General features: G+C 43.8%; 1 protein-coding gene across 3 annotated transcripts in view; it reads left to right on the top strand.

Moving 5' to 3' along the window:
• The first annotated feature begins 8133 nt into the window (after window positions 1-8133).
• tango2 (transport and golgi organization 2 homolog (Drosophila)) overlaps window positions 8134-23155 on the top strand; it is a 45784-nt gene continuing 30762 nt past the window's right edge. For 2 of the 3 annotated variants that reach the window (XM_055919537.1, XM_055919535.1), the window contains exons 1-3: window positions 8134-8278; window positions 11814-11944; window positions 20597-20685. In XM_055919537.1, coding sequence (XP_055775512.1) covers window positions 11889-11944; window positions 20597-20685 — 145 coding nt within the window. In that variant the 5' untranslated portion in view covers window positions 8134-8278; window positions 11814-11888. Of the gene's footprint in view, window positions 8279-8364; window positions 8501-11813; window positions 11945-20596; window positions 20686-23155 lie in introns of those variants that run through there. The other variant, XM_055919536.1, reaches the window with a different exon arrangement.

Raw genomic sequence — 23155 nt, 5'->3', positions numbered from 1 at the left:
ACAAACGTCAATTGAATCCCGCCCCTATCGCGGGGCCTTCGAGGAAATATTTATTTTGATTGGGTGAACGTACTTAGTATCTCCAACGTGGTTGGTTTAAAATCCGTCTATCTTTGTCATGTCAGCGGTAAATTCAAATATGCGGCCATTTATACTAAGCTTCCTACTTTGACCAAATGAACTCACCTGAACATGATCAAATTCAGAATGTGTATGTATGAAGGTAGGCCTTGGCTACCATAGACATCCGATGTTGTAGGCTATATTAAGTAAACACACGACATGGAACAAAGTCGAGTTCGCTAGAGGCGTGTATGGATGGTTTAGGCCTATGCTCAGCTCCTCATGGGGGATGGTCCTATAACAGCATGACAACACATTGACCACCATAGTCCCTGTGCCCAAGAACACAAAGGTAACCTGCCTAAATGACTATAGACCCATAGCACTCACATCTGTAGCCATGAAGTGCTTTGAAAGGCTGGTCATGGATCACATCAACACCATCATCCCAGAAACCCTAGACCCACAACCGTTTGCATACCGCTCTATCACATCCACAGATTATGCAATACCTATTGCACTCCACACTGCCCTTTCCCACCTGGACAAAAGGAACACCTACATGAGAAGGCTGTTCATTGACTGCAGCTCAGCGTTCAACGCTATAGTGCCCTCCAAGCTCATCACTAAGCTAAGGATCCTGTGACTGAACACCTCCCTCTGTCAATGGATCCTGGACCCCCAGGTGGTGGGGATAGGCAACAACACATCTGCCACGCTGACCCTCAACATGGGGGCCCATCAGGGGTGCGTTCTCAGTCCACTAATGTACTCGCTGTTCACCCACGACTGCGTGGCCGTGCACGACTCAAACCCCATAATTAAGTTTTGAGACAACACGACGGTGGTAGGCCAGATCACCAACGACGATGAGACAGCCTATAGGGAAGTAGTGAGAGACCTGGCAGTGTGGTCTCAGGACAACAACCTCTCCCGGAAAGCTGGCAAGACAAAGGAGTATATTGTGGACTACAGGAAACGGAGGGCCAAGCACGCCCCAATTCACAGAGACTGGGCTGTATTAGAGCGCGTTGAGCTTCAAGTTCCTCTGTGTCCACATCACTAAGGACCTATCACAGTCCAAACACACCAACACAGTCATGAAGAGGGCACAACACCTCTTCCCCCTCAGGAGGGTGAAAAGATTTTGGCATTGGCCCTCAGTTCCTTAAGAAGTTCCACAGCTGCACCATTGAGAGCATCTTGACTGGCTGCATCATCACTTGGTATGGCAACTGCTCGGCATTTGACCGCAAGGCACTATAGAGGGTAGTGCGTATGGCCCAGTACATCACTGGGGCTGAGCTTCCTGCCATCCAGGACCTCTATACCAGGTCGTATCAGAGGAAGGCCCCCAAAAAATGCACTTTTACCCCTACCCACATGTACATACTGTATTACCTCAACTACCTCGTACCCCTGCACATTGACTCGGTACTGGTACTCCTTGTATATAACCTTTTTTGTTGTTACTATTCCCTTTTTTTGGTGGAAATATTTGTCTTATTTTTTAACTTTGCACTGTTGGGAATGGGCTCGTAAGTATGCATTTCACTGTAAAGTCTACACATGTTGTATTAGGCACATGTAACCAATAACATTTGCTTTGATCTCAGTAAGTCCTACTCAGTTATGACTCTGAAACATCCTACAGTAGGCCTAGGTCTAACAGTGCTTTCAAGAATTCACAAAACTATGACAAAAACAATGACAATACTTTTAAAGGAGGGTGGTTTCAATTAACTGCTTGGCCCCCAAAGCCTCTCCAAACACATGGAACCTTCTCAGTAGCCTATAATCAATCAACCATGCACCATTTATTCTCTAACAGACTGCATGGTTCTCGACAGAGCACCTACTGACCTTCATCTTGTGTACAAAGCTCTTATTTGCAGACAGGGCTTTGGTTTGCGGTGACACTGATGGTTTCTTATACCGTGTTCAAAACAACTGGGAACTATGAAAAATACAAGGTCAAATCACGACGTCAGTGACGTTCAGGTCGGAAAGTCGGAGCTCTAGAAAGAGGCCTGAGTTCCTGAGTTGGATGATCCAGTCAGAGCTAGTTTTTTCCCAATTTCCCAGTGGTTTTGAACGCACTGAAGTCGGAAGTCAGAGATTTCAGAGCTTTCAATGGCTTCTATGGTTGTGGCTAGATGGAGTACAGCTATGGACAGAAGTTACTTTACGTAGCAGGTTAGGAGAATTAGGTTAAGGTTAGGAAAAGGGTTCGAGTTATCTCAAATTCTACAGTTGTCCCCGATGCAACTAGATGGTGCTGTACCCCATATTTACATTTACATTTAAGTCATTTAGCAGACGCTCTTATCCAGAGCGACTTACAAATTGGTGCATTCACCTAATGACATCCAGTGGAACAGCCACTTTACAATAGTGCATCTACATCTTTTAAGGGGGGGGGGGGGGGCAGAAGGATTGCTTTATCCTATCCTAGGTATTCCTTGAAGAGGTGGGGTTTCAGGTGTCTCCGGAAGGTGGTGATTGACTCCGCTGTCCTGGCGTCGTGAGGGAGTTTGTTCCACCATTGGGGTGCCAGAGCAGCGAACAGTTTTGACTGGGCTGAGCGGGAACTGTACTTCCTCAGTGGTAGGGAGGCGAGCAGGCCAGAGGTGGATGAACGCAGTGCCCTTGTTTGGGTGTAGGGCCTGATCAGAGCCTGAAGGTACTGAGGTGCCGTTCCCCTCACAGCTCCGTAGGCAAGCACCATGGTCTTGTAGCGGATGCGAGCTTCAACTGGAAGCCAGTGGAGAGAGCGGAGGAGCGGGGTGACGTGAGAGAACTTGGGAAGGTTGAACACCAGACGGGCTGCGGCGTTCTGGATGAGTTGTAGGGGTTTGATGGCACAGGCAGGGAGCCCAGCCAACAGCGAGTTGCAGTAATCCAGACGGGAGATGACAAGTGCCTGGATTAGGACCTGTGCCGCTTCCTGTGTGAGGCAGGGTCGTACTCTGCGGATGTTGTAGAGCATGAACCTACAGGAACGGGCCACCGCCTTGATGTTAGTTGAGAACGACAGGGTGTTGTCCAGGATCACGCCAAGGTTCTTAGCGCTCTGGGAGGAGGACACAATGGAGTTGTCAACCGTGATGGCGAGATCATGGAACGGGCAGTCCTTCCCCGGGAGGAAGAGCAGCTCCGTCTTGCCGAGGTTCAGCTTGAGGTGGTGATCCGTCATCCACACTGATATGTCTGCCAGACATGCAGAGATGCGATTCGCCACCTGGTCATCAGAAGGGGGAAAGGAGAAGATTAGTTGTGTGTCGTCTGCATAGCAATGATAGGAAAGACCATGTGAGGTTATGACAGAGCCAAGTGACTTGGTGTATAGCGAGAATAGGAGAGGGCCTAGAACAGAGCCCTGGGGGACACCAGTGGTGAGAGCGCGTGGTGAGGAGACAGATTCTCGCCACGCCACCTGGTAGGAGCGACCTGTCAGGTAGGACGCAATCCAAGCGTGGGCCGCGCCGGAGATGCCCAGCTCGGAGAGGGTGGAGAGGAGGATCTGATGGTTCACAGTATCGAAGGCAGCCGATAGGTCTAGAAGGATGAGAGCAGAGGAAAGAGAGTTAGCTTTAGCAGTGCGGAGCGCCTCCGTGATACAGAGAAGAGCAGTCTCAGTTGAGTGACTAGTCTTGAAACCTGACTGATTTGGATCAAGAAGGTCATTCTGAGAGAGATAGCAGGAGAGCTGGCCAAGGACGGCACGTTCAAGAGTTTTGGAGAGAAAAGAAAGAAGGGATACTGGTCTGTAGTTGTTGACATCGGAGGGATCGAGTGTAGGTTTTTTCAGAAGGGGTGCAACTCTCGCTCTCTTGAAGACGGAAGGGACGTAGCCAGCGGTCAGGGATGAGTTGATGAGCGAGGTGAGGTAAGGGAGAAGGTCTCCGGAAATGGTCTGGAGAAGAGAGGAGGGGATAGGGTCAAGCGGGCAGGTTGTTGGGCGGCCGGCCGTCACAAGACGCGAGATTTCATCTGGAGAGAGGGGAGAGAAAGAGGTCAAAGCACAGGGTAGGGCAGTGTGAGCAGAACCAGCGGTGGCGTTTGACTTAGCAAACGAGGATCGGATGTCGTCGACCTTCTTTTCAAAATGGTTGACGAAGTCGTCTGCAGAGAGGGAGGAGGGGGGGGGGGAGGGGGAGGAGGATTCAGGAGGGAGGAGAAGGTGGCAAAGAGCTTCCTAGGGTTAGAGGCAGATGCTTGGAATTTAGAGTGGTAGAAAGTGGCTTTAGCAGCAGAGACAGAAGAGGAAAATGTAGAGAGGAGGGAGTGAAAGGATGCCAGGTCCGCAGGGAGGCGAGTTTTCCTCCATTTCCGCTCGGCTGCCCGGAGCCCTGTTCTGTGAGCTCGCAATGAGTCGTCGAGCCACGGAGCGGGAGGGGAGGACCGAGCCGGCCTGGAGGATAGGGGACATAGAGAGTCAAAGGATGCAGAAAGGGAGGAGAGGAGGGTTGAGGAGGCAGAATCAGGAGATAGGTTGGAGAAGGTTTGGGCAGAGGGAAGAGATGATAGGATGGAAGAGGAGAGAGTAGCGGGGGAGAGAGAGCGAAGGTTGGGACGGCGCGATACCATCCGAGTAGGGGCAGTGTGGGAAGTGTTGGACGAGAGCGAGAGGGAAAAGGATACAAGGTAGTGGTCGGAGACTTGGAGGGGAGTTGCAATGAGGTTAGTGGAAGAACAGCATCTAGTAAAGATGAGGTCAAGCGTATTGCCTGCCTTGTGAGTAGGGGGGGAAGGTGAGAGGGTGAGGTCAAAAGAGGAGAGGAGTGGAAAGAAGGAGGCAGAGAGGAATGAGTCAAAGGTAGACATGGGGAGGTTAAAGTCACCCAGAACTGTGAGAGGTGAGCCGTCCTCAGGAAAGGAGCTTATCAAGGCATCAAGCTCATTGATGAACTCTCCAAGGGAACCTGGAGGGCGATAAATGATAAGGATGTTAAGCTTGAAAGGGCTGGTAACTGTGACAGCATGGAATTCAAAGGAGGCGATAGACAGATGGGTAAGGGGAGAAAGAGAGAATGACCACTTGGGAGAGATGAGGATCCCGGTGCCACCACCCCGCTGACCAGAAGCTCTCGGGGTGTGCGAGAACACGTGGGCAGACGAAGAGAGAGCAGTAGGAGTAGCAGTGTTATCTGTGGTGAGCCATGTTTCCGTCAGTGCCAAGAAGTCGAGGGACTGGAGGGACGCATAGGCTGAGATGAGCTCTGCCTTGTTGGCCGCGGATCGGCAGTTCCAGAGGCTACCGGAGACCTGGAACTCCACGTGGGTCGTGCGGGCTGGGACCACCAGGTTAGGGTGGGCGCGGCCACGCGGTGTGAGGCGTTTGTATGGTCTGTGCAGAGAGGAGAGAACAGGGATAGACAGACACATATTTGACAGGCTACAGAAGAGGCTACGCTAAAGCAAAGGAGATTAGAATGACAAGTGGGCTACACGTCTCGAATGTTCAGAAAGTTAAGCTTACGTAGCAAAAAATCAATAAAATTACAAATCTTATTGACTAAAATGATATAGTACTGCTGGCTGGTGAAGTAGCCTGGCTAGCAGTAGCTGCGTTGTTGAAAGTGAAGCTGGCTAGGTGACCTCGACAGTTTCTCTAAATTTCTCTAAACTACACAATTATCATGGATACAAGGACAGCAAAGACAACTAGCTAACACTACGCTAATCAAGTCGTTCCGTTGTAATGTAAGTTTCTACAGTGCTGCTATTCGGTAGAAGTTGGCTAGCTAGCAGTGTTAGCTAGCAGTGTTGGCTAGGTAGGAGGACAGCAGCGCGGCAGGCGAAACTAGCTGGCTAGCTAACCGATAATTACTCAAAGTTACACAATTATCTTAGATACAAAGCTAGCAAAGAAAACTATGTAGCTAGCTAACACTACACAAAACAAGTCGTTCCGTTGTATTGTAATCGTTTCTACAATGCTCTTCGGTGGCAAGCTGGCTAGCTAGCAGTGTTGGCTACGTTGCGTTAATTTCGAACGAAAATAGCTCGCTAGCGAACCTCAATAACGACGCAATTATGTTTGATAAAAGACGGCTATGTAGCTAGCTAAGATCAAACAAATCAAACCGTTGTACTGTAATGAAAATGAAAATCAGACCGTTGTACTATAATGAAATGTAATGAAAAGTTATACTACTATTCGGTAGACGGTGGACGTTTGCTAGCTGCTGGCAGATAGCAGTGGACAACGAGACGACGAAATACGATAATTACGCAGTTATCTTTGATACACAGACGGCTATGTAGCGGCTATGTAGCTAGTTAAGAAGAAATTGCTAAGGTTGGACAAATTAAGTCGTTGTACTATAATGAAATGTAATGAAAAGTTATAGAAGTTATACTACCTGCAGAGCTACAACTGAGCTAAGAGGGAGGCTGGCACACAACTGTAGAAGCCATCAGTTCCTGGGAAACCATCCTTATCACCACAGGTGTGCTTTTATACCAGAGATGAAGAGGAAGCGAGACATCCCACTAGCTAATTTTTTCTGTTTCATTGGACATTTACATCAGAGGAGGCTGGTGCGGGGAGCTATTGGAGGACGGGCTCAATGTAATGGCTGGAAGGGAATTGATGGAACAGTATCAAACCATTATTATGACATGTAAACATCTTAATCTGCGTTCTAGTGGTGTATTTGATCTGCACGTGTGCCAGCCTCCCTCTTATGCAGAGTGAAGTGAGTTTGGAAAAACTGAAAGTATGCATCTTAGAAATAGTTTTCACGTCCAAACTGTATATGTCCGTACTCAAATAGGCTTAGCAAAAATAACACGTGGTAGAAAGTTTATTTTGTCTGGTGATTTTATACATTTATTTGAGTCTCATCAGGTAGCTTGATTTCAGATGTGTCCATCTAAAACAGGATTTTTAGGTAAACTGATTTCTTGTAAAGCATTTAAACGTTTTAAATTAACTATTAAATTCATTTGACTATCCACCCAAGTTTTCAAGATATATAACTTTTGAAATACAGCATCATATGATGCAAAATACATCATATGGGGCTGATTTCTGACAAGCAACACATTTTGGGACTATGTCAACAATGGACTAATGAAACAAATGCCAAAATATAGTTTTTGGGTGCAGTTTACCTTTACTTTTAAGTAAACAGGAACTGGCCAATTTTTTCTCCAAATGTAAACGACTGCGTGAACTCTTAATTTATCCATTATCTTTGTTTATACCTTTTTACATGTTTCCCACTAATTGTGTCCCCATAGGTAACACTGACCAAAACGACTAAATTGTACCTACCCAGTTACACATGCATTGCCAAAAAATACTAATATCAACTAATTGAAATGGTCTATCAACTAATCGAAATGATAAAACTGACATTAACTTTCCAAATTATGATATGAGAAATCTGCACATTCTCCTCGGGGTTATGCCACGTTCACATCTTGGCGGAGTGCTGAGGGAATGCAAAAACCATTGACCAATGCCGATATGAATTGACAGCCGAAACCGCGGCAATGTTTGTTGCCATTTTCAGTGGTGCGTGACTTCAGATCGTTAAAAACACCTGGGTGGTCAGAACTCGGATGCTCGGATTTCCGACTGCAGTGTGTTCAAACAACTGGGAATGTACGAGGTCAAATTATGACGTCAGCGAAATTCAGGTCGGAAAGTCGGGGCTCTAGAAAGAGGCCCGAGTTCCCGAGTTGGATGACCATTCAAAACGATTATGCCCAGTCGGAGTTCGTATTTTTCCCAGTTCCCAGTTTGTTTGAACGTGGCATTAGCGAGATAACGTAACCTAACGTCGCCTACAGGTGTGATCGGGGACTTCGATTGGAGAAGTTGTTTCTGCCTGTCTTCATACTGTACAAACAAATACTAGTTGGATGAGCGTTCAAGTGCATTTTCCCCATTGATTTTACACGTTTTTCCCGTCATATTTACATGTTCCCGACATGACATGAACGCAACATTAGTATCGGCGAATCACAGTGTGTGTTGCTCGATGGTCGCCATCAGAGTGGTTGCACCCGATTTACGCCCGGGCCATTCTGGAACCATCCACGGGGCGAGCGGAGTTCTCATTCGTCCAGTGACATTGAACTGAAAGTTCCGGTCTAGCCTACTGCCAAACTAAATCAAATGCACCCTACACATGCGAATACGTTTTTTTATTTTTTATTAGCCAACGGAATGAATTGATCTTCAGAAGCAAGTGTAACAGTGAGTACATTTTACTTTACTCAAAGTAGTTAACCAGGCAGGTTAATTGTAATATATTCTTATTTTGTATTGTGTTGCATAACAGGCCGGTAGCAAAGAGTTGTCACTTGCCTGTTTTGTCCTTGTTGTGACAGCTATCTACTGCAAGACTGCTGCTTTTAGCTAGCTGGCTAGTTTGCTAACTCGCTGCAATCTGTGTTTGATCAAAGTTGTTGACTAAAGGTAACATTATAAGCAAGAGGCTATAATGGGCATTTTGTTGTCTTGGTTCTCAGATTGGACATTTTTGCTCACTATTGCTATAGCTAGCTAGCGTTAGATTTCTAATCATTGTAACGTTAGTCAGCTAGCTTAACCAGAGATATTAGAGAAAGGATTGGTTTAACAAGCTAACCTTAATGTTGTTTTCAACTAGAAATAATAAGTTACTTGCTAGCTATGTGTTTTGCTTCTCTAGGCCACTTCATAATAAATAACTATTAGTTGAAGCAGGTGTAGTGCTGGGTAGGAACAAAAGCCTACACACACTTTAGTGGTCACCGGGTGCTGACCTCATGTGACAGAGTTTTTTTTTTAAGAATTTGCTGATCAGGGCTTGACATTAACTTTTTGAGCTATTGAAAAAAAAATTTTTTTTTAACTTGTCCAAAAGCTCAAGTCACTTGTTGTTGTCCCCCCCCCAAAATTTTTTTTTCATATATATATATATGTGTGTGTGTGTGTAGTCCAAACTCAATTTTTACATCATTGTGTGATGCAAGGAGTTACTTTACAAAATAAAATGCATCACTATCTTTCATTCCCATAGATAATCAGACACAAATGTAGGCTACACTCTTCCTATGTCTCAAAATACAACTCTGGAGGATGGTTGGCCACCCTTGGGGGTGGATTTAATGTGTAGAACTTTCCAACAGGAATCTGTTAAAAAAAAACGTAGTAAATAACAAGGTTGCCAACAAACAACGCATACAAAGTTGTATAGCGGCAGAACAAGATACCGGGTAGGGAGTGGGCTATTTAATTATGTTTTATACTCAATACGTTTATTCTGAAAATGTCTGTCCTCACTCTGGTAGCCTATAGACAAACATTAAGAATAAGTGGGCCTCCCGAGTGGTGCAGTGGTCTAGCTGTGCCACTAGAGATCCTGGTTCGAGTCCAGGCTCTGGCGCAGCCAGCTGGATGTACTTGTCCAATCTCGCTCTAGAGACTCCTGTGGCAGGCCGGGCACAGTGCACGCTGACACGGTTGCCAGGTGTATAGTGTTTCATCTGACACATTGGTGCAGCTGGCTTCCAGGTTAAGTGGGCATTGTGTCAAGAAGCAGTGCGGCTTGGCTGTGTTTCGGAGGACGCACGGCTCTCGACCTTCGCCTCTCCCGAGTCCGTACGGGAGTTGCAGTGACGGGACAAGACTGCAACTACCAATTGGATACCATGAAATTGGGAGAAAAAGGGATACAAATAAATAAATAAGCTACGTGGTGAGTTGATGCCTATTCGGCAGCTAGTAAGCTAGGTGAATTGATCAGACTACTTTGTATGCGTTGTTTGTTGGCTAACTTGTACTTTACAAAGTTGTTGGAACGTTACACAAATTATACCCACCCCACCTATAAAATATTGCAACATTACAATTAGCCTACAACCAAATCATTTTTTGTGTCTTTATTAAATAATTCCCTCCCAGGGCTCTAAATTAAGGGCGTCCTCTCATTATTATGAAAAATTTGTATATGGTTTAAAACGGACTCTGGGACAACAGATCCAAAATTCATACAATCACTGCACATATTAGATTTTTTTTTAAATCAATGAGGCTGATGCAACAGATCACACCGTTTAGCTTATAATGTTGATCAAGTTTTATTTCTTCGTATTATAAGCTCAACAATGCGCAATGTTTCCAAAATGAATTTAGGAGAAAACAACACTTCTCAAAAGCGCACTGCACGCACAAGCTGTTTAATGTGACAGAGATTCAAATATATTTTAGAAATTTAGAAAGAGGGAGAACTAAAGATGCCGTGACTAACATGAGTTACTAGTATGATTAGAATTATGCCTTTGGCTGCTGGACAATAAAATAATGTTGTTTTGAAAACCAATAGAATATGAGGAAAATGCTTGTTTCAATGGCATATTAAGTGTTTATAAAATAATTCCCTCAACATTTCTATGGCCCGTATTTTGGCTAGGCTACTTTAAATCACAGTAAGACATGCTAAATAAAATGTCCAGGTTTTAAACAAATACGTTTTTACGGTTAAATATATAGTTAAATGCTGACCATCGCCGCTCAAATTCAAGGTGGGTGATGTGCGGTGCACAACAGGCAGTGTTCTTCACACTCCGGTCTTGTGACCATGAACAAACCGTGCCTCAAGGATGTTGACAGAATCAAGCCTTTAGACTTTACTGTTAATTCTCCCATTATATTCGTCAAACATAACTGGTGTTTAGCCTATATTTATGTAATTAAAAGTCTCATTAAAGTTTGGCTACATTTTTATGGTACCTCCCACATGTCAGCACGGTTTGGACATGAGGCTGTATGCATATCGCCTACGCTTTGACACCTTTTTATTCATGTAGGCCTACATGAAAAAAATATTTAAATATTATTCCAAAGTTTGCCTCTGATGCAATTCTGATCGGAGTAATTGTTTGATATTGTGATTTATTTTTTACTTTTTCAGGACAAGTGTTAGGTCAAAGTCCATTGTTTCGCATCATTTGACCTATCCAATCACTTCTCTATCAGATTACAATAAAGTGTGTGGACACAAATGTGGGCTTGTCAACAATATTGCTGTCCTGTATTGAATATTTCAGGATTAGCCTACCACTTGGAGGAGGTTAGGAGTTTAGCATACATGTAGCTACAGAATTGTTAGCTTGTGTAAAAATATGGCAGTCATTTTTCAACTAACCTTTACGTAGCGAGAACATTACTACCGCTCAACTTGGAAGTTACCAGTGTCTTCTCATCTCCCATCGCTAGTTGCAAGAGGAATGTAAGAATTTAGAAAATGCTCCATTAATTAAATGAAATACATTTTTTGCTCCATGAGGTAATCCAACAGAGTGTACGCCGCCATATTGTCTATTTCAGATCTTCCTCATTGCTCAGGTCAGGTTGGTGTTGGAGCGAAAATGTATTTAATTTATTAACCGAGCATTTTCTTATTCTTCCGTTCCACCTGCAACTAGTGATGGTATACAAAGACACCGGTAGCTTGTTGAGAGGAAGTAACGTTCTTGTTATGTAAAGGTGTAAAGCTGTAACGGATATGGAACATTCTCATATCATGTGACGTTTCTGTAGCTAGGGCTTGGCACAGCTGTGGCAGGTGAAATTGCTTCCTGCACAATCCTGTATGATATTTAGTTTGTCTCCTTTGTAAATTGAACCTAGGCCATGCCACAGTGTTGAGTAGTCTTGTCACACATAAGAAGTCAATTGCAGCAATTCCCCCTCGCACCTTTTCTCACTTTACTGCTTTTCTCACTATACTATAATTTTCTTCCAGCTCTTGTCAACATGTCCAAGTTTTGAAATTGACCGTGCCCAGTGTAAGAGAGCGTCCCCCACCCCTAACACCCACATGTGTATCATCTTCTTCAAGTTCGACCCTCGGCCTGCATCCAAAAATGCCTACAGGTAAGGACTCTTCTCCTTGCCTCTCTTTAAGTGATAGTGCCCTAGAAGCCGGTGTTTGGAGGATATATTGGCACGGGTGTTGTTAGGCCCGAAACGAAGTTGAGGGTTACAAACATATTCAAATTATGATTGACAAATTTTCATGAACTTTATTTTGATGAATTTATTTATACTATTTCATCCTTCCACAAGATATAGTCCCGACACAAATCTAGGGTTGGTACCCAAGCCGGCTGGTCGTTCGTTCTATTGGTTCGGTTGCCAGAGACGCGACCCAGTTGTTTGTTTTAAATGTTCCATTGCCATACTGGCTGACAAAGTTTTTATCCCTTGCTTGCTAACTAGCCAACTCCAGCTAACTTAGTCACGTCAAACAGTGCAGACTGATTAACAACAAAGTAGCTGCATTTACATTTGTTTAAGCTGCTTTCAAGTGACATTTATTTGGATACATCCATAACAAGGAGCTAATGAGGCACGATTTCGCCTGGCATAGAAAATGTGCTCTCTCGCTAGGACACTGTTGTTCAGAGGAGTTAGCCAACACAACTTCAAACTGAAGCTTGAAAGATTGCAAACTAGCTGCACTTTGTTTCGTTTAACTTTTTTTCAATTGACATTTCTATGTATATATCCATAAAATTATGCCAGCTGATTCACGATTTCGACTGGCTGAGAAATGCCTGCCGGAGAAGAAGGCAGACGTTTTACGGTCCCCCAGCCGATTTGTGTTTTTTTGTTGTTGTTTATTTGCATTGTTTGTGACTTATTTTTTAAACTTATTTTGTACATAATGTTGCCGCTACCGTCTCTTATGACCGAAAATAACTTCTAGACGTCAGGACTGCTATTACTCACCACGGACTAGCAGAATTATATATATTTTTCTTTCATTACTCTGATGAGCCCGACGCAAAGGATATACTGCTTCCTCGGGAACAGGTCCTGATACCCGTGATCTGCGTGAAGAGGAGGCCATTCTGCCTCCTGATAATTCGTAGGCAATCAAATAAACCCGCACTTCCGTCCATTCTGCTAGCAAACATGCAGTCTTTGGAGAATAAAATTGACGAGTTCCGCGGAAGATTAAGCTACCAACAGGACTTTAAAAACTGTAAAATGTTATGCTTCACGGAGTCGTGGCTGAACAACGACAATATCAACATACAGTTGGCTGTTTACACGATGTACCGGCAGGATAGAACAGCGGCGTCTGGTATGACAAGGGGCGGTGGACTATGTATTTTTGTAAATGACAGCTGGTGCACGATATCTAAGGAAGTCTCGAGCTATTGCTCGCCTGAGGTAGAGTATCTCATGATAAGCTGTAGACCACACTACCTACCAAGAATTTTCATCTTTATTCTTCGTAGCTATTTACATACCACCGCACTGGCACTAACACAGCATTGAATGAGCTGTATTCCGCCATAAGCAAACAAGAAAACGCTCATCGAGGCGGCGCTCCTAGTAGCTGGGGACTTTTATGCAGGGAAACTTAAATCCATTTACCAAAATTCTATCAGCATGTTAAATGTGCAACCAGAGGAAAAATAAATTTGGACCACCTATACTCCACACACAGAGACTCATTCAAAGCTCTCTCTCGCCCTCCATTTGGCAAATCTGACCATAATTCTATCCTGATTCCAAAAGGCACTACAGAGGGTAGTGCGTATGGCCCAGTACGTCACCGGGGCCAAGTTTCCTGCCATCCAGGACCTCTATACCAGGCGGTGTCAGAGGAAGGCCGGAAAAATTGTCCACGACTCCAGCCACCCTAGTCAGACTGTTCTCTCTAATACTGCACAGCAAGCGGTACCTGAGTGCCAAGTCTAGGTCCTAGAGGCTTCTAAACAATTTCTACCCCCAAGCCATAAGACTCCTGAACATCTAGTCAAATGGCTACCCAGACTATTTGCAGTGCCCCCCCCCCCCCCCCACTCACTCCCTTTTTACACCACTGCTACCCTCTTTTGTCATCTATGCATAGTCACTTTAATAACTCTACCTACATGTACATACTACCTAAACTAACCTGTGACCCCGCACACTGACTCTGTATCGGTACCGCCCTGTATATAGTATCAATATTGTTATTTTACTGCTGCTCTTTAATTACTTCTTATCTCTTATTCTTGTCCATATATATTTTTTAAATGCATTGTTGGTTAGGGGCTAGTAAGTAAGCATTTCACTGTAAGGTCTACACCTGTTGTATTCGGCGAATGTGACTAATAAAATTTGATTTGTTTTTGATTTGATTCCTCTCTCTCGTCCCCTACACATTCATTACTATGGGACAGTTGGAGATCGAATTTGAATACTGAAACAATGTTGCAAGCGTCAGAGACAGACAGTAAGGTTTATACAAATCTCCGCTGTTGAAAACTAAATGTTAGTCTAAAAGAAATGGGTGATAGTGTCTCGATGCTTTTTATAGTGGAGATCAAGTTTATAAATTGCCTGGCTGGGCTGATGAGACAGTGGATTGCTCAGTCAGATGGAACAGAGTAGATAGGCATTTTAACATCATAGATTTAGCCGGTGGTAACTTGTGGAATAGTCACCAGCTGGAATGCGCTTTTAACCAACCAGCATTCAGGATTAGACCCACCCGTTGTATAAATTACCACACTTTTTTTCATATAGCCTAGTCTGGACTGCTCTCATTTTAGGTCATAACTTTAGGCCTATATTCAGACGGTGGTTTAAAAAGATGTACACCTCCAGATATTGAGCTCAAATTGAATTTAAAAAAGGAATCGTAGCGTTGAGTTAGATGCAGGGGACATTCTTCCCATCTCTTGATACACCCCCCCCCCCCCCCCCCCCCAATTATTATTATTATTATACCCTGCTCCCTCGAAGATGCGTTAGGCTAGTGCTGAAGTGTAGCATCTCCAATCTGATGTAGCACCCAAAGCAGAGAAGCGATGATAAGAACCCTAGAGAATCTGTGGTGCTGTTTCACTGGAGGTCTTCAAAGCTAGCCTGAATCCAAATTGAATTGCTCCGTTTCACTTCCCAATTTCAATGAAACGGAACAATTCAGAGCCTTCCATGTGGGTCTAAAAGCTCTGCGGAACACCATCTAGGGCTACCATCGGCTAACCTTTACTACAGTCACTGCTGATTTATCTCAGTGAATGTCCTTGAAGGCCAGTGGTGAGGAGCAGTCAATGCAATTTAAAGGCCTGTTTCTAATAATCCCTTGGGATCTGTGGAGCTCTCTCTACCTGGCCAGGGTCTATCTCTGCCTTTGCCTTAGGCTAGGGCAATCTCCCAGAGGCAATCGCAGTGGAGGTGTGTTAACAATGACTCACTTTGGACCCACAGGATACGTGTAACTTATAGGCCTCGTATCCTTGTGGTTGAATTAGTGCATGTAGGCCTAGGTTATGTCAGTGAGGGGAATGGCAAAATAATGCAAGAATGCTAAATTCCTCTTGAGTAACTGGTTTTCTCCCATGCACCCAATGCCCATAACATACCTGCCTGACAACAATGTTCTTTTTTGACTTCCAATTAGGCCTATCTATTGCGTCACCATCATGATTAGTACTTTCCCTTGCGATATAGGAGTATGACTATCATGGATGGGAGGTATCTTGCTGAAATATTACCTTAGCATTCCCATTGACTTTGTCTCAAACGTATACCATTTTTTGTAAGTAAGGAATAATTGACATGAATAAATTGTGTAATCATTCTCTACAATTGCACTCTGCATGGCTGTACCCTGTTGGTTTTCTTGTTGTTTCTTTCCTAGTGATTCCCATAGGCTCAGATGGATAAACCGATGGATGCTCTGCTCTCTCCTGTGTAAAATCATTAGTGCTTGCTTTGTTTCGGGGACAGTGTCGTAGACTCCTGGGCCACACGTGTCACCGCAACCGGCTTTGCATCATTAGCCTTTGAGGCACAGAGGTTGACCCCGATTAGGTCAATTTGTTCTTAAAGAATCCACCTCCCTCTGAACAAGATTCATGGGAGACGCTGTCTGCCGTGAAGGCCCAGAAGAAAGGATACAATTATTACGTATGTCATTATAGTTCAGTGACTCATTTCTGTTCCGTACTCGTACTCCGCGAATAAATGCCTCTCTGTGGAACTATTTAATCCTCATCGCTTTGACCGGTGACCCTGTCATGGCAACTAATACGTCTCAGGTAGTTGGCTTTGACGAGGGACGTAGTGGAAAACAAACATGCGTGGTGCATGTTCTGTGTGTCTAATGAATGCATATCATTATCTGGGAACAGTGTGTATACCTGACTGGATATTGCTGTTATCTCAGGTTAGATACTGTTACAACCAGGGCTCTAAAGTGTGGTCAATTGGGTCACATATGTGACAAAATATTTTTCTGTGTGACCTGCAGTTATAATTTGTGAGCACCAGTGACAACATTTATTTTTAGAATAATTGTTGTAATGACAAGGCTTTGCTGTGCTGTTGTTTCCTGAGCGTAGATTGATTAGTGTCATGCTTGCACCATTGCTAGTGTTTATTTCTAGCACAAACAGTTCAAAAGATCTGACCAATATTAACCAGCGTAATGTTTTTATCTTCCTGTTGAGGATTGGGTTGCCGCATTTTACATTCCTAAACTATGTTGTGGGCCGTTCTAAATCTTTTCGCGGGCCTTTAACCATTTTGTTTTACACTTTGTTCAGTCATGTTTTTTTTTACCTCATTAGCTAGTTGTCTACACAAACGTTACGCTCTTGAAGAGACATTGTACATTTTTCAATGTAATGCATGTTAGTAGGAAAATAGTGCTTTAACATAATGTCGAAACCTAATTAATATTTCACAAATAACTTATTTAAATGTTTTTGTTATTTGTATCAACATTTTTGCTTTTTATAATTAACAAATGTATTTACAGGGTTCTAATATTAATTTCTAGGGGACATTTTTCCCAATGATTGAGACCACTTCGCTCTTGGAAACTTTCAACAGTTTACATGCTGACTAGACCGGTCAGCATGTAACGCGATCAGGACAAGCAGGTTGAAATATGAACCAACTATATTGGGGTACTGGAGCATCAAGTCTAGGACCATAAGGTTTCTTAACAGCTTATACCCCCAAGCCATAAAACTGCTGAACAGCTAACGAAATGGTTACCCGGACTATTTGCATTGTACTCCCCCCCCCCCCACCCACCCCTACCCTTTTGTTTTACGCTGCTGCTACTTGCTGTTTATATTATCTATGCATGGTCACTTTACTCCTACCTACATGTACATATTACCTCAACTAATCTGTACCCCCGCACATAGACTCGGTACTGGTACCCCCTGTACATTGCATCGTTATAGTTATTTTATTGTTGCTCTTTTTTTACTTCAGTTTATTTTTAAAATATTTTTTCTTTAAATCTTAATTTTCTTAACTGCATTGTTGGTTAAGGGCTTGTAAGTAAGCATTTCACGGTAAGGTCTACACCTGTTGTATTCGGCACATGTGATTACTAAAATTTGTTAATTTTGGAGTATTGGCTAGACCAATGATGTACCAAAGACAATCTTATTTTTTTTGTTTTTCTGCCATGCATAATATGCAGTGGGCTATGTATTGTATAACGACACAATCCCCCCAAAATTATATGGGCTAAGGCTCATATATAGGCCTATGCATGAGCTCTAATATGCTTATCGGTGTTTCACGTGCAACATTTGAAATGCTTTGAATTAATCATCACCTTAGAAAGCGCTGTCCATTTCATTGTTTGGCTTTGAAACAACATCCAGTTTCAAGCCATTGTTGAACTTCTTTCTTCAAATTGGTCATCACAGTGAGGTCAAAAAGTGTAGCCTAACTGTGAGTTTTAAAAGCATGATACTGTTTTGATCATGTGATTTTCAATTGAATTTGTATTGATGTCAGAGTGGTTAGAGGGACAATAGAGCCCCGAGTACCAGGCCATTAACAACCTGATGGTGGTTAGGGTACTACCAATACATGTCCAGAGGGCGTAAGAGATTACCGTGACTCAATGGTCACGTGGAATGTGAATGCGATGTGACGGTAATACAGTCACCACAACAGCCCTAGGTATGAATACTTTGAGGGCTCTAATCGAGAGAAGAAAAGAAAAAAAGACAAAGTTAAACACCATTGCTACCAATGCAATTTTAATTTAGAGCCCTGGTTACAACTGTAGGTTATATTATAGGCCAACACATGTTGTATAAATACATTGACCCTACATTGTCTCGTAGAGCCAGAACAAAATAAGTCAAGAGAGACTAAGTTTCACAGGGAACTTAATGGTGTTCCCTGTGACATTCAATATAGGCTACTACTACAAACCTCATCACTTAGGGCCCACAGGTCCCACTGCGAGCCCACCTCTCTCCCAACGCCACAGATCTACGCTGCAGTTGCATATTCGTATAGGGCAGCCAAACTGGGAGGAACAACCCCACAATCGTGTGTGGTGGTGTGTGTGTGTGCATGTGCGTTCGCGCTGGGCTAGCTGATGATTCATTGGACAGTAGCTGAACATTAATGTGAAGTCACTAAGTCATGCACTGTTGCCTTGCTAAAGAAGTGACAGTTGTGCAGTGCTAGTGAAAAGTCGCCAGAGATTAATGTCAAATGCAGCATTAGCTACAGCAGTGATAGTGTGTCAGTGTGATGAGTGGCACATTAAGGCCCATTTGTTATGGGATAACTACTGAAAATTGCAGTAGGTGGGGGTGGTGCTGGCACTGTGTAAGGCCTAGGTTTCACTTTCAGTTAAATGCTCATGTTTAACTTGTGAGCCTCATACCAATCTTTTTCATATAGGCTAGTATAGCCCATGGAACAGTTCCTGTTCACTGAGCTCCTTCCTCCAATGTGTGCTGTCTGACAGGTCTTCTTTTTTAAGACTATTTTCTTTTGATCCTATGGATCCTCATCAAAGGATGTCCTTTCCTTCCCCATCTTCAATATCTTGTTCTCTCTGTTGGAGACACCGTGGGGCGAGCAGCATAGCAGTGGGGATTAAAACACCAGTTCTAACTGCTCGAGTCACTGGCGTCGGCAAACAATTCAAGACCAATTCATTCTCATAATGAGCTAATGTCTATCCAGTCTGTGGAATGGGGAGATGGTCAACTGAGCTGAGTGTGTAAGAGAGCTGATATGGGGGAGAGGAGGGGTGGGGGATCATGTCATTCCTGCTCCCCTTTTGTGTGAGAAATGTACATGGATAGTCTACAATCCTGGCTGAATGTGAGGAGGGATTACTTAAGCCGAAGAATTGGCCTTAACATTAACGTCATTGTCCAAACGTTGGTCTGATTGATTGAGCATTGAAAACTGTGGCCAGACTTGTCGTAATATTTAACGTTGTCGAAATGTTAGTCTGATTTAAGAGAGCTGCCATTGGAGCTGATTTTGGCTTTAGAGGGCTGTCGGGAGAAAGCTGCACATTTATTCTGTCTCCATCCGCTGCACTGGATCAATCTGAAACGTGCACCTCCCCTGGCCTTTAGAAGCCTCAGCCTCTCTCTGACATGGCCCTTTTGGAACTCTGAAGGATGAGAAAATTTGTTTTTTTGCCAGCTGTTGTATTATGGATTTGATGTGATGTTTGCAGTGGGGCGGGGTCTGAAAAAGCCCATCTCTTGTGATCTGTCTATGCACACTGTGCAGCAGTCCAAGCTGGGTGGAGAAAGTCGGCAGGGGTTGTAATGTTATTGCGTTAAGGTAATCAAGTTACATGGAGAGGCAGAGGTATGGTGTGCGTACCAAATTAACCCTATTTCCTATATAGTGCACTACTTTTGACCAGTACCCATGGGCTCTGGTCAAAAGTAGTGCACTATATAGGGAATAGGCTGCCATTTGGGACACACACACGGTGTTGGATAGTGACAGCACATCAGCTTTCTCCTGCTGTTGCAGCTGATGGGGACCGGGGTGCGGTGCCAAACCTTGCCGTACCCGGAGGGGAGGAATAGTGCACACACAGACAATTAGGGAACATGCAACCTCAGTCAGGAGCTCAGCTCAGTCAGGTCTGCAGCAAGGCACTGCACAGCTCTTTATTTTCTCTGTCACACCTCAGGCGTCCGCATGCTTCCCAGCCGAAACAGTTCAGTGTATATATAGAGGTCCTGCATATATTATGACACTCTGTCATTTTTGGGGGAGGGGGGGTTTGTTTTGGACTTCGGTGAGGGTTTTTTCAGCTGTTGGGCACACTTAATTTTTTTCTTATTTTAATTATTTTCAAGTGACAGTCTTTTAAGGGAGTATGCGAGAACACTCGTTTGGCTAGCCAAGTTCGGCTAGGCGCCAGCCTAACTGGAGCATGCTGACGCCTTGATTCACTCATTGGTGCAGAATGCAGCCTGGCAAATGAGCACAGGTTATTTGGGATCTTATTCCGTTTATAATGCACTACTTTTGACCAGAGTGCTATGGGCCCTGGTATAAAGTAGTGAGCTATATATAGGGTGCGATTTGGGCCGCTGAAGACACAGCCAGGGCTCAGTCTCTTCGATATAAGGAGATGCGACCCAAAACATAATAATATGTCAAGATGGATACCACCACTAGGTTATGGCGCTAAAGTACATTACCTTAAGTGGTCTACCATGGTCTCCCTCATAACTCTAGTCCTCTCTCTTTCTCTTTTTCCCTCAGGCTAATTTTGGCTGCAAACAGAGATGAGTTCTACAACAGACCAACCAAAGCTGCAGACTTTTGGGCGAGCAACAGCGAAATCCTCAGCGGTAAGTATCTGCACTTGACGTTGAAGTGGCAGAACCACACTGTGGGGCGACAGAGATCATTTTGGAGAGGAGTCCCTTCTGTTTCCCCTCTGTCTTTCTCTGAGAGCCTTTTATTTCGCCGCAACCCATTTCATTTCAACTCGGCTAGAATGCATTCATGAGCCAGATATTGGTTTCCATGTCAAGAGACAAATAAAATGTGATTTGATCACCTTGGTCTAAACGTTCTCTCCCAGACTCACGGATAGATAGTTTGGAGCCTAGCATAAGGTAACCAGTCCATCCAGTATGCATAATAATACAGTCATCTCTTAACGGTGATTCATATAATTTGTTTAATTTTGGAGTATTGGCTAGACCAATTATGTACCAAAGACAATCTTATCTTTTTTGTTTTTCTGCCATGCATAATATGCAGTAGGCTATGTATTGTATAACGACACAATCCCCCCAAAATTATATGGGCTTAGGCTCATCTATAGGCCTATGCATGAGCTCTAATATGCTTATGGATGTTTCACGTGCAACATTTGAAATGCTTTGAATTAATCATCCCCTTTAGAAAGCGCTGTCCATTTCATTGTTTGGCTTTGAAACAACATCCAGTTTCAACCCATTGTTGAACTTCTTTCTTCAAATTGGTCATCACAGTGAGGTCAAAAGGTGTAGCCTAACTGAGTTTTAAAAGCATGATACTGTTTTGATGATGTGATTTTCAATTGTATTTGTATTGATGTCAGAGTGGTTAGAGGGACAGTAGAGCCCCGAGTACCAGGCCATTAACAACCTGATGGTGGTTAGGGTACTACCAATACATGTCCAGAGGGCGTAAGAGATTACCGTGACTCAATGGTCACGTGGAATTTGACTGCGGTCATGACTGCCGATGTGACGGTAATACTTTTTGAGAGGAATTTGATGCACTGAGTGTCCCAGTCATTCCATTTTTTCATTATTAAGAGCATAGAGCATTGACTGAGAAAAACAAAATGCATTCCTGAGTGTTCAGGCTGTTTAAAAAGTGAACCGGGTGTAAGGCTAAGAAGTGTGATTACAATAAGCTTCCTGTCATAGAGCATTGCTTCTCCTCTGTTTCTGAGTGATTCCTTTCATTTCCTCTCCCTCTCACAGCAGACTAGGAAGTTGTTTTGTTCAACAGCCTCTTTATAGTATTTCTGAGTCAACTATTTATAAAATAAAAAAATAAAATAAATCATTACACAGGCTTGAGTAGCAGCCATTCAACTGATGGCTGATTCTATGTGGTGTGGCAGAAATGAATGAGTGTGGCCAGCGAGGCTCTTATCTGGTGTGTGGGTGGAGGGACGCTGGTTGGCCTCTGGTTGAAGGTGATGGATTATGTTGATGTTCGTTTGAGTGAGTCCACACACGTCAATCTCAGCCTGATCTTACAGCTAAACAATGTGTTGATGTTTTATTGCCAATTTATTCATCTTTGCCTCACAGGGAGAGCAGAGCTGAGGACTTTTGAAACCTTTTTCAAGGACAGCACACCCATAGTAGCACTGACTGTCATCATGTTTGTCTGCTCTACCATCACCCTGGGAGAATAAGCTCTGGGATTCCAGCAGCTCCATCTCTACCTGTCCCCATTGGCTTCAGGCCTTGGCTGGGTTTCCCTGCAGCGGAGTACCTCTCCTCTGTTCCCTGGCTGTCTCAGTGCGCCTGTATTAATGAGGTGGAAGTGTAGGCTTACCATCTTGCCTCTGCACATGCTTCCCTTAGTTACCCCCACTCTCATAGAAACACACACAGCCTATCTCAGTGTTTAAGTGACAGTTTAGGTCAAGATGAACCCCCTGTATCGCATGGCCCTTTGCCTCTAGAAGTTTATTCAACTTTTTGTACAGTATAAGTATTAACATCTTGTTATTCATTCTTCAGTGGGTTCATTTCTTCCAAGTGCAAAATGGTAAGTGACTAGCAAGTCACACTGGTTGTAATAAAGTGATCTATATATCTCTTAACGCTCAACTGCTTGTCGTATTCCCTATGAGTCGTGTAAGTAAGGGCATTGCTTCACTCCGCGTCCAGACAAACAGAATGTATGAGTAGAATTAATCTATTCAGCGTTTTCAGAGTTCCGTGCTCTACATGGTAATGAGGCTCCCATGATGATGAATGCAAGGCAGAGAGGCCTGTCTGTTTCTCAGAAACCCACTGCTAAGCCTTAACTGCAGAAAGTACAGAATCGCCTCTTCCTTTAATGTTTTGGTTTTTATGCACTTCTTGTCAGGAGTAAAACTAGGCAGTCAGCGATGGCTTGGAGGAGGGTGAAACATTTGTTCTTTGTGCTTCTTCTAGAATGAATAGATTTATTATAAGCAAACTCTTGTTTTGAGTGTTGACTGGCAGCATTATTTTCAGCAATACATGATTGTCATTGTTGATTCACAGTGAATATACACTGCTCAAAAAAATAACGGGAACATTTAAACAACACAATGTA

Source organism: Salvelinus fontinalis, chromosome 4, assembly GCF_029448725.1.
Source record: "Salvelinus fontinalis isolate EN_2023a chromosome 4, ASM2944872v1, whole genome shotgun sequence".
NCBI lineage: Eukaryota > Metazoa > Chordata > Actinopteri > Salmoniformes > Salmonidae > Salvelinus > Salvelinus fontinalis.
Note: the sequence above shows the minus strand (reverse complement) of the source record. Positions and strands in the feature narration are given on the sequence as shown.